This window comes from Lactuca serriola, chromosome 6 (assembly GCF_051521515.1).
Source record: "Lactuca serriola cultivar US96UC23 chromosome 6, Lser_US96UC23_V15, whole genome shotgun sequence".
In the NCBI taxonomy this organism is placed as follows: domain Eukaryota; kingdom Viridiplantae; phylum Streptophyta; class Magnoliopsida; order Asterales; family Asteraceae; genus Lactuca; species Lactuca serriola.
In genome coordinates, this window is record NC_136413.1 from 165,492,073 (window position 1) to 165,506,084 (window position 14,012).

The 14,012-nt window shown below is 37.4% G+C and overlaps 1 protein-coding gene across 1 annotated transcript; it reads right to left on the reverse strand.

Annotated features, from left to right (window-relative positions):
- Nucleotides 1-8,935: 8,935 nt before the first annotated feature.
- LOC145057306 (7-deoxyloganetin glucosyltransferase-like) lies at nt 8,936-10,655 on the reverse strand. Its single transcript, XM_079005111.1, has 2 exons — nt 10,110-10,655; nt 8,936-10,007 (listed from the first exon to the last, which is right to left on the reverse strand). The coding sequence occupies exons 1-2, from the start codon at nt 10,609-10,611 to the stop codon at nt 9,064-9,066; spliced, it is 1,446 nt and encodes a 481-aa protein (XP_078861237.1). The 5' UTR covers nt 10,612-10,655; the 3' UTR covers nt 8,936-9,063.
- Nucleotides 10,656-14,012: the final 3,357 nt, after the last annotated feature.

The window sequence follows — 14,012 nt, forward strand, 5'->3', positions numbered from 1 at the left end:
TCATCTAACCCTTGTATATTAGGGTTTACAATATGTTACTATTGTACAACTCGTTATGTTAATAAGAAGTTGTCACTTGCAAAGTTCGTACGTTCAGAAATTCAAAACCCTAATCAGGGTAAGTGATGAAACTATTCGAAACTGTGTTAGGTGCAAATAGTTCAGGTTTTCACCTTTAAAATGACTACTTGCACATGTCCATACGATTTTTCTACAATTTATGGTGATTTTTACAAAACTCCCTATCAATATAGCTACGAATTCGGACCAGACTGTGAATATGAATGTTTTACACAAGTGAGATGCTTATAAAAATCATGATAAAATTTACGAACAAGCTAGAAACATTTTCTAAACTCTTAGAGTTTACGGATTTACTTTTTTATTTTGTATGAATTTTTTGTGATTTTTCTAACTCAGTGCAGAAATGGTAAAAAAACGAATTTAGAGATTACAACTTTCATAACACTTTGTAACATGTTGAGCAAAGTGTTAATCCTTGATGACTTCATATTTTGCATGAGATTTCTATTGATATATATATATATATATATATATATATATATATATATATATATATATATATATATATATATATCAGAAAAATGTTAACTAAATTGTAAGAGCCTTTATTATTACAATTAACACATGATGAGACATAGTAAACATAGTTATGTTTTGCTACATATTCTATTTACACAGTAAAGGTTACCATAAATTACAATCATTTTGATAAACTATAATAGGTATAGTTTATGTTTCATATACATTATGAAAGAGTACCTTCCTACAAAAAGGGGTTTTCAAATTCACACTACATAAATCTGTTAATGAATAAATTTGTGAGACATTTGCTTCACGTTACTTCCATAGTAACGCAACAAAAGTCTTGTAATTGTAACCAAAATCTTTTGTAGGGAGAGCGTGATAGTTGTGTACAGATCTATATTGGGTCTGACAAACCCACATGTTAGCTGCATGCAACAGCTAGAGCAGCAGGTCTGGGTGACAAATGTCATTAACATTCAGACTCCTGAAGAACATCGTATACTAGGCCGACTATGGTTATAATAACTCACATGGGTTATTAACAAAACATAAAATTTACGGGATTCCATTTAAACAAACGAGTTTAATGTCTATTTAAACTTGCATGATTTACAATTTCTATGGAAAATACTAGTACATTAATAGTCTTGGCATTTAATGCTACATTACATTGTTAAAAGGTAAAATATTGGATTTTCTGGAACAAACATACTTTTACAAAGAAAGGATTTCAACATTTCATTCAAAGGCTTATGAACTCACCAACCTAATTGTTGACAAGTTTTCAAAACTACTTGTATTCTTAGGGAATCAGTAAAATAGGTATGCAACGGCTTTTGAGAATGGAACGCTAAGGCGTCAAACATTTCATTTTTGTCAATATAATGTAATTGATTTAGAAAAATGTAAACGTATACTATGGTGAAACTTTGTCAATTATATTTAGTTGGTTTTTTGTACTTTGAGCATTGTTATACTCGTTGTTGTGATACTATACATGAAGTCCTCCAGTCTCGGACGTTTCCGCCTTCCTTGGTTTGGGGATGTGACAAATTGGTATTAGAGCATTGTTTATAGTGAACTTAGTATATCAAACCACATACGATATACAAACTATAAATGCATTGGGACTAAAAGTCTCTGATTAAACATTTTTCAAATAACTATACTTTTAGAAATGAAATAGTTTCTTGATAAAAAGTATAAGTACATGCATGCATGCCGGTATAGTGGCACATCTAGGAGAAATTACGAAAAGTAAAAAATAGGAGTTGTACACTAACATTATTCCTTGGGATATGTAATCAAGTCTAGGAGGAATATAGCATGATCAACTATATTTGTCCAAGAAGTGACTAGGATATGTCGGGGGATAGTTGTAGTGGGCAACAAGTCCATTAACCTACCAACACTCATACAAGAACTACAACTAGAGTCAATAAAATGTTTAAAATACTATAGGAGTATTTTATGTTACAAAAAATACAATATTTTCAAATTCATTATGAGCCCCTTACACCCCTATTCTCGTATAGATGACATGGCAGGATTCCATCTACCTGGAGACCCTTACTTCCCTAATGAGGGAAACGCTGGATGGCTCGATCCAGAACCCAAGGAAATGATCGACGAGGATCCAGAATAAGATCCTGAAGAAGACCCAAAGGAAGAAGAAGAAGAAGAAGAAGAAGAAGAAGAAGACAAATAAGAAGAAGAAGAAGAAGTGGAAGAAGAGGAGGAGGAAGACGAAGAAGAGGGTCCCGAGGTATATGACCCTCTCCCTACACATTAACCCACACGGGACTATCTGGGACCGACTCCCCAATGGCGAACGAGCTTGGGATTGTGGAGCCAGGAACAATGCCAACCCCACTGGTACTGCAATAACAGAGGTTTCTACAACCTCGACAGGGGTGGCTCGGCCGACAGGGCCCTCCCTGTCATTATCCACCGCATCGCTCGCCACGATCAGAGGATCCGGGCATCCGCCAACCAGATTATGGAGGTTGGTGCGACTGCGGAAGTCACAGCAGCCCGCTTTCGACGCTTAGACTAGGATCACGACCACACCAGGAATCGCACTGAGGTCCTGCAGCGGGAAGCTGCCATCGCTCGGAGTGAAGCTCGAGAGTATCGGGAGCGTCAGGCGAAGATCGAGAGACAACTGACAGCAATGGAGTGTAAGGCAGCCGAGGATAGGGAAGAGATCAGGGCAATGTGGGCCCTCATAGCCACCTTGCAGGGACAACTAGATGCCACCCGCCACGAGTAGTGCTTACACTACTCGCATTTTGTTATAGACTAGGTTTACGAGTATGTATTGGTGCTACTTTTTCTTGCAAGTAGGTTCGACCCTACATCTAAGTGATTACACTATCCGAGGAGTCGTTTTGCTATCAAAATTTTCTTCTACATTGATGTAATGTAAACTTCCTATGAGGTGAAATTTTATTTAGCAATATGTATTAAATTTATATCACTGAAATTGGCTTGCGTTTTATTTTGTTGGATATTTGGCATGGGAACTCATAACTTGATAATACAAACAATTTGTAAACGATAACCCTAAAATTCTTAAGGTGTACCTTGAGGTTATGTGTAACTAAGGGGCGATCGACTTAGAAATGGTGAGTCCGCCTTAGGACCTGTTCTTTGTTTGGTTGTGGACTTAGGACAGACTCATTAGGTTCAACGGTTTATCAAAACTTTATTAAATGAAACTAACATACGTCGAGTAAATTTTACGAGTGGATCAGGCACAGAGCAGAACACGAGTGTTCAGTTGAGTCACTATTACTAAATTCAAAAGTTTATTGGTATAGACTTTCTTTATGAATTGCTTGCAAATACACTAAAGTGGGACATAATACTGATAATGTAGCTCAAATAGCACCCGACTCATCCTTACTATTGAAGACTGCCTGACTTTTCGTCTTTAAAACTTATGACAGAACTATGCCGCCAAGGAAAAATCCTAGACCTTCCAACAGCGCAACACCACTACCTCCTCCATCACTGCCTTCATAGTTTGATTCTGCAATGTTTCAAGCTGTGGTAACAGCGGTCGTGGCGGCAGCAATGTCACAAATGAGTACCAATAGTGCCGACGGTTCTGGATCTGGTGCTACCCACTCTAATCACAGGGACAGTACGGTTCGTACGAAAGCATGCTCTTACAAAGACTTCATGAATGCCAAGCCTGATTCTTTCAATGGAAGAGGGGGCGTCGTCACACTAATGCAATGGTTCGAGAGGACCGAAGCAGTTTTCGAAATCTGTGCTTGTCCCGAAACGAGCAAAGTCAAATATGCAACATTCACTTTCACAGGTAGAGCTCTCACTTGGTGGAATGGCCGACTTAAGTCAGTTACTCCTGCAGTGGCTAACTCCATAAGTTGGGAAGACTTGAAAGCTTTGATACTAAAGGAGTATTTCCCGAGGGGTGAGGTGCAAAAACTTGAAAAAGAACTCTGGAATCTGAAGATGTCGGGCACTGACCTTGAAACTTATACTACTCGATTCAATGACCTAGCACTCCTTTGTCAATAAATGGTCACTCCAGAAGAGAAGAAGGTGGAACGATACCTATGGGGACTATCATCCCAGATTCAAGATAATGTGCTGGCCTCAAGACCCACTACTTTTGACAGTGCCAAGGAATTGGCAGAACAACTTATCGAGCATAGTGCCATCCATGGTACTATGACCACCACCCCTGATCAAGTAAGAGGGGGAAGCAATAAAAGAAAATTTTTGAGTAACAAAAAGAAACAGTTGGGACCAGACTCCGCTAAGAAGTAGCAAACAGTTGTTATTCGTGCTGCCACCACTCCTGCCATCCCAACACGACAACACCGTTAAGGAAATATGTTGGACCCCTTCCCAAGTGCAACTTCCACCACACCGGTGCTTGTTGGGAAATGCACTGCAGCAATTGCAACAAGAAGGGGCACGCTGCTCAATTCTGCAAAGCGCCAGCCCAACCCATCACTCAAGTCACCAACACCGGAGCAAGTCAAGCTTGTTATGCCTATGGGGAAGCAGGACACTTCAAACGAGACTACCCAAAAGCACGAAATGCTAATGTTGTAGGTGTAGGAAGAGTCCTGGCTATAGGACACGGGGAATCAGTCAAGGATCCCATGGTGGATACTGGTACGTTCTTCCATAATAACTCCTATGCATGCATACTATTTGATAGTGGGGCAGAGAGGAGTTTCGTGAACCATCAATACAAACATTTACTTAAACAAAATCCCCAGTCACTAAAAGATTCATACGTCGTAGTAATGTAAAACGGAAAGGCAGAGCGCACTAGTGATATTTACACAGGGTGTGGTGTACCCTCACTCTAGACAACCATTCGTTCAAAAATAACCTAATGCTGGTCACAATAAAAAGTTTCGACATCATCCTTGGTATGGATTGGTTAAGTTCAAATCGTGCCGACATTTTATGTTATGAAAGGTCGTCCGCCTTAATCTGTCAAATGGCGAAACCCTTCTTATCTACGGCGATAAACCTAGTACAAATCTACAAATAATCTCTTTCGTCAAGGCTCAAAAGTATCTCCGAAAGGAATACCATGCCTTCTTATCCCACGTGGTAGATAAGAAACAAGAAACAAGAAACAAAGGACATCAAAGACATCCTGGAGGTCTGTAACTTTCCCGACGTGCTCCCAGAAGACCTTCTAGGTGTACCACTTGCAGGACAAGTTGAATTCCGAACCGATTTGGTCCCAGGAGCTACCCCCGTAGCCAAATCTCCATACCGTCTAGCACTGGCAGAAATGCAAGAACAGTCCAGTCAACTGAACGAGCTGCTGAGTAAAGGGTTTATTAGACCGTGCTTTTCACCTTGGGGAGCACCAATCCTATTTGTGAAGAAGAAGGATGGATCCTTTCGCATGTACATCAACTATCGGGAGTTAAACAAACTTACCATCATGAATCGATATCCCCTACCTCGAATCGACGACCTCTTTGACCAACTACAACGAGCAAGTTACTTTTCAAAAATCTACTTGAGGTCGGGTTACCATCAACTGCGAGATCAAGAGGATGATATTCCCAAGACAGCTTTTAGAACGCGCTACGGTCATTACAAATTTGTGGTGATGCCCTTCGGGCTAACAAACGCACTTGTGGTGTTCATGGACCTAATGAACCGAGTGTGCCAACCCTTCTTAGACAAATTCGTAATCGTATTCATCAACGATATTTTGGTCTATTCACGAAGCGAAGAAGAGCACAGCCAGCATGTGCGACTAGTATTGGAGACTCTAAGAACTGAGAAGCTTTATGCTAAACTCTCTAAGTGCGAATTTTTTTGCTCCGAGAAGCGGGATTTCATGGCCATGTAGTTAGCGAGAAAAAGATACATGTGGAACCCTAAAAAATCAAGGCGATCGAAAACTGGGCTACACGGACAACACCAACATAAATCTGAAAATTTCTTAGGGCTTGCGGGATATTACCAAACATTCATTCAAAACTTCTCCAAGATCGCAAAACCACTCACCACCCTGACTCAGAAGGGTGTAACATTTACTTGGGAGACTAAACAAGAAACGACCTTCCAACTGTTGAAGCAAGCCCTGTGCAGCGCACCGATCTTGTCTCTCCCAGAAGGGACTGAGGATTTCGTAGTCTATTGTGATGTTTCAAATCAAGGTCTTGGTTGTGTGCTTATGCAAATAGCAAAGGTCATCGCCTATGCCTCGATACAGCTCAAAACGCACGAAGTTAACTACACTACCCATGACCTCGAGTTAGGAGCATTAGTGTTTGCCTTAAAGATCTGGAGACACTGCCTCTATGGCACAAAGTGCACTATCTTCACAGATCATAAGAGTCTCCAACATATCCTCAATCAGAAAGAGCTCAACATGAGATAGAGACGATGGGTAGAACTACTGAACGACTACGAGTGCAAGATTCGTTATCATCCGGGCAAGGCCAATGTATTAGCAGATGCCTTAAGCAGAAAAGAATACTTGGGGCGCCGCGTAAAGTCACTAACAATGAGAATCCATTCGCACCTGTTCACACAAATCAAAGAGGCCCAACTAGAGGCCTTGAAACCAGAAAATATGAAGAGTTTGGCAATGTGGGAAATGGAAAAGAAGCTTGAACTCAAAAAAGATGGAGCTCGTTATCTCATGAATCGGATTTGGACCCTGAAGTTCGGTGGATTCCGAAACGTTGTCATGAACGAAGCCCACAAAACTTGATACTCCATCCACCCAGGTTCATATAAAATGTATATGGATCTCAAGAAGTTATACTGGTGGCCGAACATGAAAGCAGAGATTGCTGCTTACATGAGAAAGTGTCTGACTTGTGCCAAGGTTAAAGTAGAATACCAAAAACTGTCAGGCTTACTTCAACAACCAGAAGTACCCCAAATTTTCATGTTTTCTTCAAGTTTTAGGGGGGGGGGGGGGGAATACAAGTAAAAACACCAACAACATAACTAAACTCAAACATCAGCTTTCAACAGAAAAGTTAATGTTCATTCAGGAACTGTTTTGGACATCTAAAACTTTTTAGTTTTCAAAACTATATTTTTTTAAAACAGTTTAGGATTATACCTTTAAATTACTACTTGCACATGTCCATACGATTTTTCTACGATTTATGGTGATTTTTACAAAACTTCCTATCACTATAGCTACGAACATCGACCAGACTATGAATATGAATGTTTTCACACTAGTTAGACGCTTATAAAAATCATGATAAAATTTATTAACAAACTATACACATTTTCTAAACTCTAAGAGTTTACGGATTTAGTTTTTAGTTTCGTATCAGTCTTTTGTGATTTTTCTAACTCAGTGCAGAAATGGTAAAAAAAACGAATTTACAGATTACAACTTTCATAACACTTTGTAACATGTTGAGCAAAGTGTTAATCCTTGATGACTTCATATTTTGCTTGAGATTTCTTTTGAGATAGAAATATATAATAGAAAAATGTTAACTAAATTGTAAGAGCCTTTATTATTACAATTAACACATGATGAAACATAGTAAACATAGTTATGTTTTGCTACATATTCTATTTACACAGAAAAGGTTACCATACATTACCAACATGTTGATAAACTATAATAGTTATAGTTTATGTTTCATATACATTACGAAAGAGTACTTTCCTACAAAAAGGGGATTTCAATTTCAAGTGTTAACCATGTCATTAAAGACATTTCTGTTTCTGCAACCCCACTAGACTCGCACATAAGCCAACATAATTAAACGACCAATCATTCTCGTCTTAATTCAGCCCCGCATCAAGATACTGCATTAGCTTTAAAAATAATGCACCACAAATGAACGAACTCGCATGAAAATCCAGGATAACATAGCAACGTAGCAATAGATGAGTCTTAGATTCTTGGAATGTATTTGAAAAGAGACAAGCCAGGGATGGTAAATGAATGCCTTTTGTGATCTTCGGAAGGCGTCTGAGCCTAGTTATCGAAAAGAGAAAGTTGACTTTGATAGGAACACATTTACACCAATGAGTGGCCGAGTGGATATGTCACTGTGCTCTAGAAACCTCGCATCAGTGAGTAAATGAAGGGATCTCATAGTGAACCTGCCATAATCCTCTAACTTCTTATTTCCTAAATCAATTTTATAGAAATCATGGGCTTGATTAAGGTGAATAATGTAATGACACCCCAACCACTACCCCCCCCCCCCCTTCCCCCTATTGTGGGCATCAGAGCGTTGCAGCCAATGATGTAGGGTGGCTCAACCGTTTCGGGGGCTCTAAGCGAACTAAAAATATACGACTCTTTCTAGATATTTGAGATATAGTAATATTGAGTTCAGTTCGGAGAAAATGAGACATTTTAGAATTGCAGACCCTAAATCATATTTTAGAAAAATATATGGTTGAGTTGCCCGTTTAAGGCGGCCATGCGGCCATTAGCTCTAGAATCCAAAGCCCCAAATTATCCCATCTCGTGGGCTACCACTATTTGCAAAGCAAAGAAAGGTTGAGAGGTTTAAGGCTGCCAATTTCGAGCCTCCCTTTATCTTTGCTTTTCATTAATTCGTCCACACAATCCAAGTTTTTTTTTTGGTACGCCTATTATATAATGTTAAAGATCAAAATCAACTCTTGACCTATTTAGTTACAAATAATTGAAATTGGCTATGAACTTAGGGACTTATGGCATCCACAATTAGGCAAAGTTGTATAGGGGTTAAATAAGATGACAATAATGACGTGGAGTGAATTTGAATGGAGAAGCTGAATGATTATTCAAATGTTCAATTAAAATGATTATTAGGATTTAACATATGTTTAATGTGTTGCGGGCGGTAAAAATAAAGTTGTATAGATATTTAATAAGATGATGTGGGAATGATTTTGGCATGAAGATTAATTTATTAAGGAGAGAATGAAACTACATCAACAACAAAACATCGATTATTTTGAGCAAACAAACGGTACCTAGCAGAATATGATCATAAACGCACATGCATCTTAAACAGACTATGAATTATTTGGAGTTGCTTGTAGCAGCTGAATCACTTTCTCCAAATTAACAGTGGATGAACCAAAAGGTGATGCACATGCTTTTTCGGCCTTGTTATTCAATTCTGTTGCATTCTTCCTCATCTCTTTCCCTTTTTCTCCATTCATCAACTCAATGACTAGCTTCGCAACTTCTTCTCTCTTTACATCTTTGTCAATCTCCATGCCAACCCCCCACCTGTTACAACACGACCAGCAATTGGTTTGTTGGTCACCTGAAATTGGACAACAAATCATTGGGACTCCACTGGAAATACTTTCAATTGTCGAATTCCATCCACTGTGTGTTAAAAACCCTCCAATTGATGGGTGATTTAGAACTTGTTCTTGTGGGCACCAACTAGCCAACATCCCTCTACTGCTTGTCTCTTCCAAAAACTCTGATGGAAGCTGTACTGCAGATTGGCCAATCACCAGGTCCGGACGTATTATCCATAAGAACGGACAATTGCTATTTGCAAGTCCCCAACAAAACTCAAGTAGATGTTGATGTGTCATCACTGTAATGCTACCGAAATTCACATAAATAACTGAAGATGGTGGTTTAGATTCTAGCCAATTCAAACAGTTGTTATCTTCCTTCCAAAGACTTGATTTGACGATCGGTAATGATTCATCAATTTCCTTCTCTAGTATGTGAAACGGACCAACACCATAGCATGGAGCGAAGACTGAAGAAAGCGTGTCCAAAAGATCACTGTCTAGTTCATGAAAGGTATTGAAGATGATGGCAGAAGCGCTTTTCGCTCTCTCTGTTTGTAAACGCAAATATTGAAGCATGTATTCATCACCAGGGCTGGTCCTTCTGGTGAATGAAGGCAGGTCTTTTAGACGCAGACCAGACATAGATGGTATACAATCAATCATGGTATTTAAATACTCATTTGATAAAAAACTCGAATCTGTAGAAAATAAATGATAAAATCACCTTGAAATAAGCGACTACGTACAATGTATACATATATTTCATGTCCTAAAGAAACTGAGAGTATATATACTATTACCTTTACGTGGAACCAAATCTCTCTCCAAAAGATTGGGATACTCATGAAGACACATTAGAGAACCAACATCGCTGGTCCATAGAACTATCTCGGGGATATCAAATTCTCTGGCTGCATCGTGGGTGAAGCCCATGAATATGTCAGCAACAATGCAAGTCACCGGTGGAGATGAAGCATTTAGTTTGGTAAGGAGGCTTTTTAAAGGACCCAAACAAATTTCATCAACGGACATGCAAAAGGATAGAGCATCTGGGGTGGCACCAGGGTTTTCTGCTGGCGGAAGGCCATCTGGAATGGCTTCAAAGCAGAAAGAAGGGAGACCATTTAGGGCGTCGGATCCCTGAGATTGAAGGAGGCGTTGATGGTAGAACTCAGTGTTAACGAAGGTAATATGAAACCCTCTGGAGTGGAGGATTTTAGCAAGTTTTAGCATTGGGTTAATATGGCCTTGAAATGGAGTTGGTATGCACAATGCATGTGGTTTCTTTAGAATAAAATCCATGGAAGCTTTCTCCTTGTTTTTTATTTGAATGCAAGACTACAACTATAAATCCAACTATTTTATAATAGGCAAACAAAAAAGAAAGAAATTATAAACCTACTTTTATGGTAATTCAAATTCTCGATATATTCAATTATTATTTGGAATATATATTTAAAACTAGGAACACGTTTGTGGTATTTATTTAGAGTAATAGGTAGTTCGTCGTTTAGTAACCAACTTTATTTCTTTTATTAAAAATACCCACCAAGTTCGGGCCTTAATCTTTATTTTATTTTGAAAAAACTTCTTAAAATTGCAAAAATATCTATGTATGTCAAAATTATGTGATTTTAATAAACAAAGAAAAGTTTTGATGGTGCACTAATTGTCAAATTTTGAATATTTTTAGAAATTTTAGTATCTATAGTTTGGAAAGGTTGTTATATCCTTCATGATTATTTTTCCCTTTTTTAAGAGTTAATGTCATTATAACCCAACAAACATATATGTTTTGATTTAAATGGTTACTAAACATTTTTTTTAGCTTTGCAACTCCTTAACCTTTCAAATTCAAATTACGGGTTAAATAAGAGAATAAGTCCCAAATGAAACGGTCATCCGATTGTCTATATGAGTTGAATCAAGATGACATGTTAGTCAATTGAGGCGGTCCACATTGTGCTGACATTGACGTGCAATTTATAGTTAAAATAATAAAAAAAATGTTTTTAAATTTTAAACCCAAATCTCATGTTCTTCATGACACCAAGTCTCTTTGTATCAATTGGCTACAATAACTAACTAGATCATAAAAATTCTACTTTTTTTACATTTTTGAAGAACAACATATAAAGCTAGATAAAATACATAAATAATACTTGAAAAGAAGAACCCAATTTGATCATAACAATTACTAAATGTGGGTTTTTTAAGACCATGAACTCTTGTGACAAATCATTCGTCCTAACTACAAAAATTATTTTTCAAATCTAGAATCATGTTTTTCAAATCGCAAGTAGGTGGACGTTGATTTTCAGGTCCAGAGTCGTCTGATGCCCAAGCCCGTTCCAACAAACTTCATAAACAACTCGGTCCATGTTCTTTTCCTAGCTTTAGAACAAAGTTTAGTTTGGTTCTTGTCTTTTTTCTTGAAACAAAACCAAAGGAAACGACATCAGGTCACCACAAGAGCAAATTAACATCATCATTGAAACGAAATCACATGCCTTATTCTTTGAGGCGTTTTCAAAAAGACCATCTAGGTCAAAAAAAAATATTGTGTTCTTCTTAAGCGTCTCTTCATCAAAACACATAAACACATACCATGGCTTTTCATTAATGCTTTATTGCTTCGTCAAACAGGTAGTCCAGTTTTAAAAGCAAGGCAATCTCAGTTTCCCTCCTTTCTGGTATCAGCTTCACGGTCTCAATTAGGAACTCATCAACATCGTTAATAGCTTCACATTCTCTTAGTAATTATAGACCTCAATTTGAAGATGAAAAATAGATTAAGATGTAATCGGCAACATCAACAATTTAGAACATGGAGAAGCTTGATGGCATATTCAAAGTCAGCGGTTTGGAAGAATTATTGAGTAGCGAGGAAGATGAATCGTGAAGAAGAAGTGGGGGCATGAAAAGGAAACCAGATATAGGTTGTAATGGGGTATGGTTGTATCCCACGTAAAGACAGGTCGCCGAAAGAACCCAACATAATGAAGAGCCATAAACCATAAATAAGTGTAGGTAAGTATTTAGCCTACCAGGATATATTGACCACATAGTGTAACATTTGACTTTATGGGTATGTTCCTGTTTACCGCTAGGTGTAAAATTTCTTTCATCATTGGTCCATAACCGAGTATGTTGGGCGTACTGGCTCGAAGAATGGATGTGGAGCCACCCATGTACGTTAGGCGTACGTGTGAGTATGCATGGCGTATCCTAAGCATGGGCAATCCCTATTTTTTAGGGTTTGTGCCCTATTTAAAAAACTTATGTTGCATTGGTTCCATCTTATGGTTAGCCTCCACTCCTCCAAACCCAAAGAACAAACCCTAGCCTCCCATAGTGTTTTCTTGAACTTTGGAAGTGATTTTGTGGTTTTTTTTTTGTGCATCAAAGAAGGTGGTGCGTGGTGACCAACCTTTGGTTGGACTTGAGGTTGTAGATCCAGAATCCTCATCAAATTTGCTAGCTCCAGAAGGTATATAGTTCTCATATTGAACCTCTTTGTGTTAGATTGAGATTAGGGCTTGTTTTCACTACTACAAAATGAGGCTAATGTGACCTTTTCGATGCAACCTTTTCACAAGAGTTGCATTTGATTATAAAAAAGGTCTCACCAAACAAAAAGGTTGCACTAGAAGATTTAATGCAACTTTTTTTAAAAAAGTTGCCAAATTTATTAAAAACCGCAACTTTGTTTTTAAAAAGTTACAAATTTTATTGAAAATTGCAACTTTTTTGTAAAAAAGTTACAAATTTTCTTGAAACTTGTAACTTTTAAAAAAGGTTCCAAATCTTATTAAAAATTGCAACTTTTATTACAAAAGTTACACTGATAATTTTGATTCCCTCCAAGTATATATTTTTTTTTAACTTCCCTCCAAATATAGTAAAAAAAATTATTTCTCTTTATGTTATTAAGTTAAAAAAAATATATTAAATAAAATTGTGACTACATACACATCCATGGAACATACACCTACCTTCCCCGGATCATCCCTCCGATATCCTCCTGTAACAACTTAAAAATCTTCCGTTAGTGAAGTTAGTCTTCCATTTGCTAAGATTAAACTTTATGTGCGTTTATCATGTGAAAATTTATATTTAGTATATAAATAAGATAAAATAACATTAATAAACAACATCAGTTTGTAAAAACGGTCATTTTTACCTTAGTTAGGGTTCATATAAGGTCTAGGAAAAAATTAGGGATAAAGAAGACTCAATTTCTAAATCATGAGAGTTTACCTATCCTAATTCCGACTCCCGATGAATTTTCTAGAAGTTTTCTAAATCGGGGACAAAATCGACATTGTAGATTAATTATCATGTTTTTTTCTTTCAAATACACATATATATGATATGACATTGCCATATTTGTAGTATTTCAAAGACCAAGCATACTTCATGTAGGGATATATATATAAACACACACACATACACACACACACACACACATATATATATATATATATATATATATATATATATATATGTGTGTGTGTGTGTGTTTAAATACATATGTGTATAACTTATAAAGATTATAACTTAGAACATATACATGTATTTATGATCACTACTTTGAAATGTGCCTCTTTATAAAAGTGAGTACATTACACTTTTACATATATGCCAAACATACTCGGCCTTCATAAACTTTATGCAATTCATTATGCCTAGTGATTTATCCA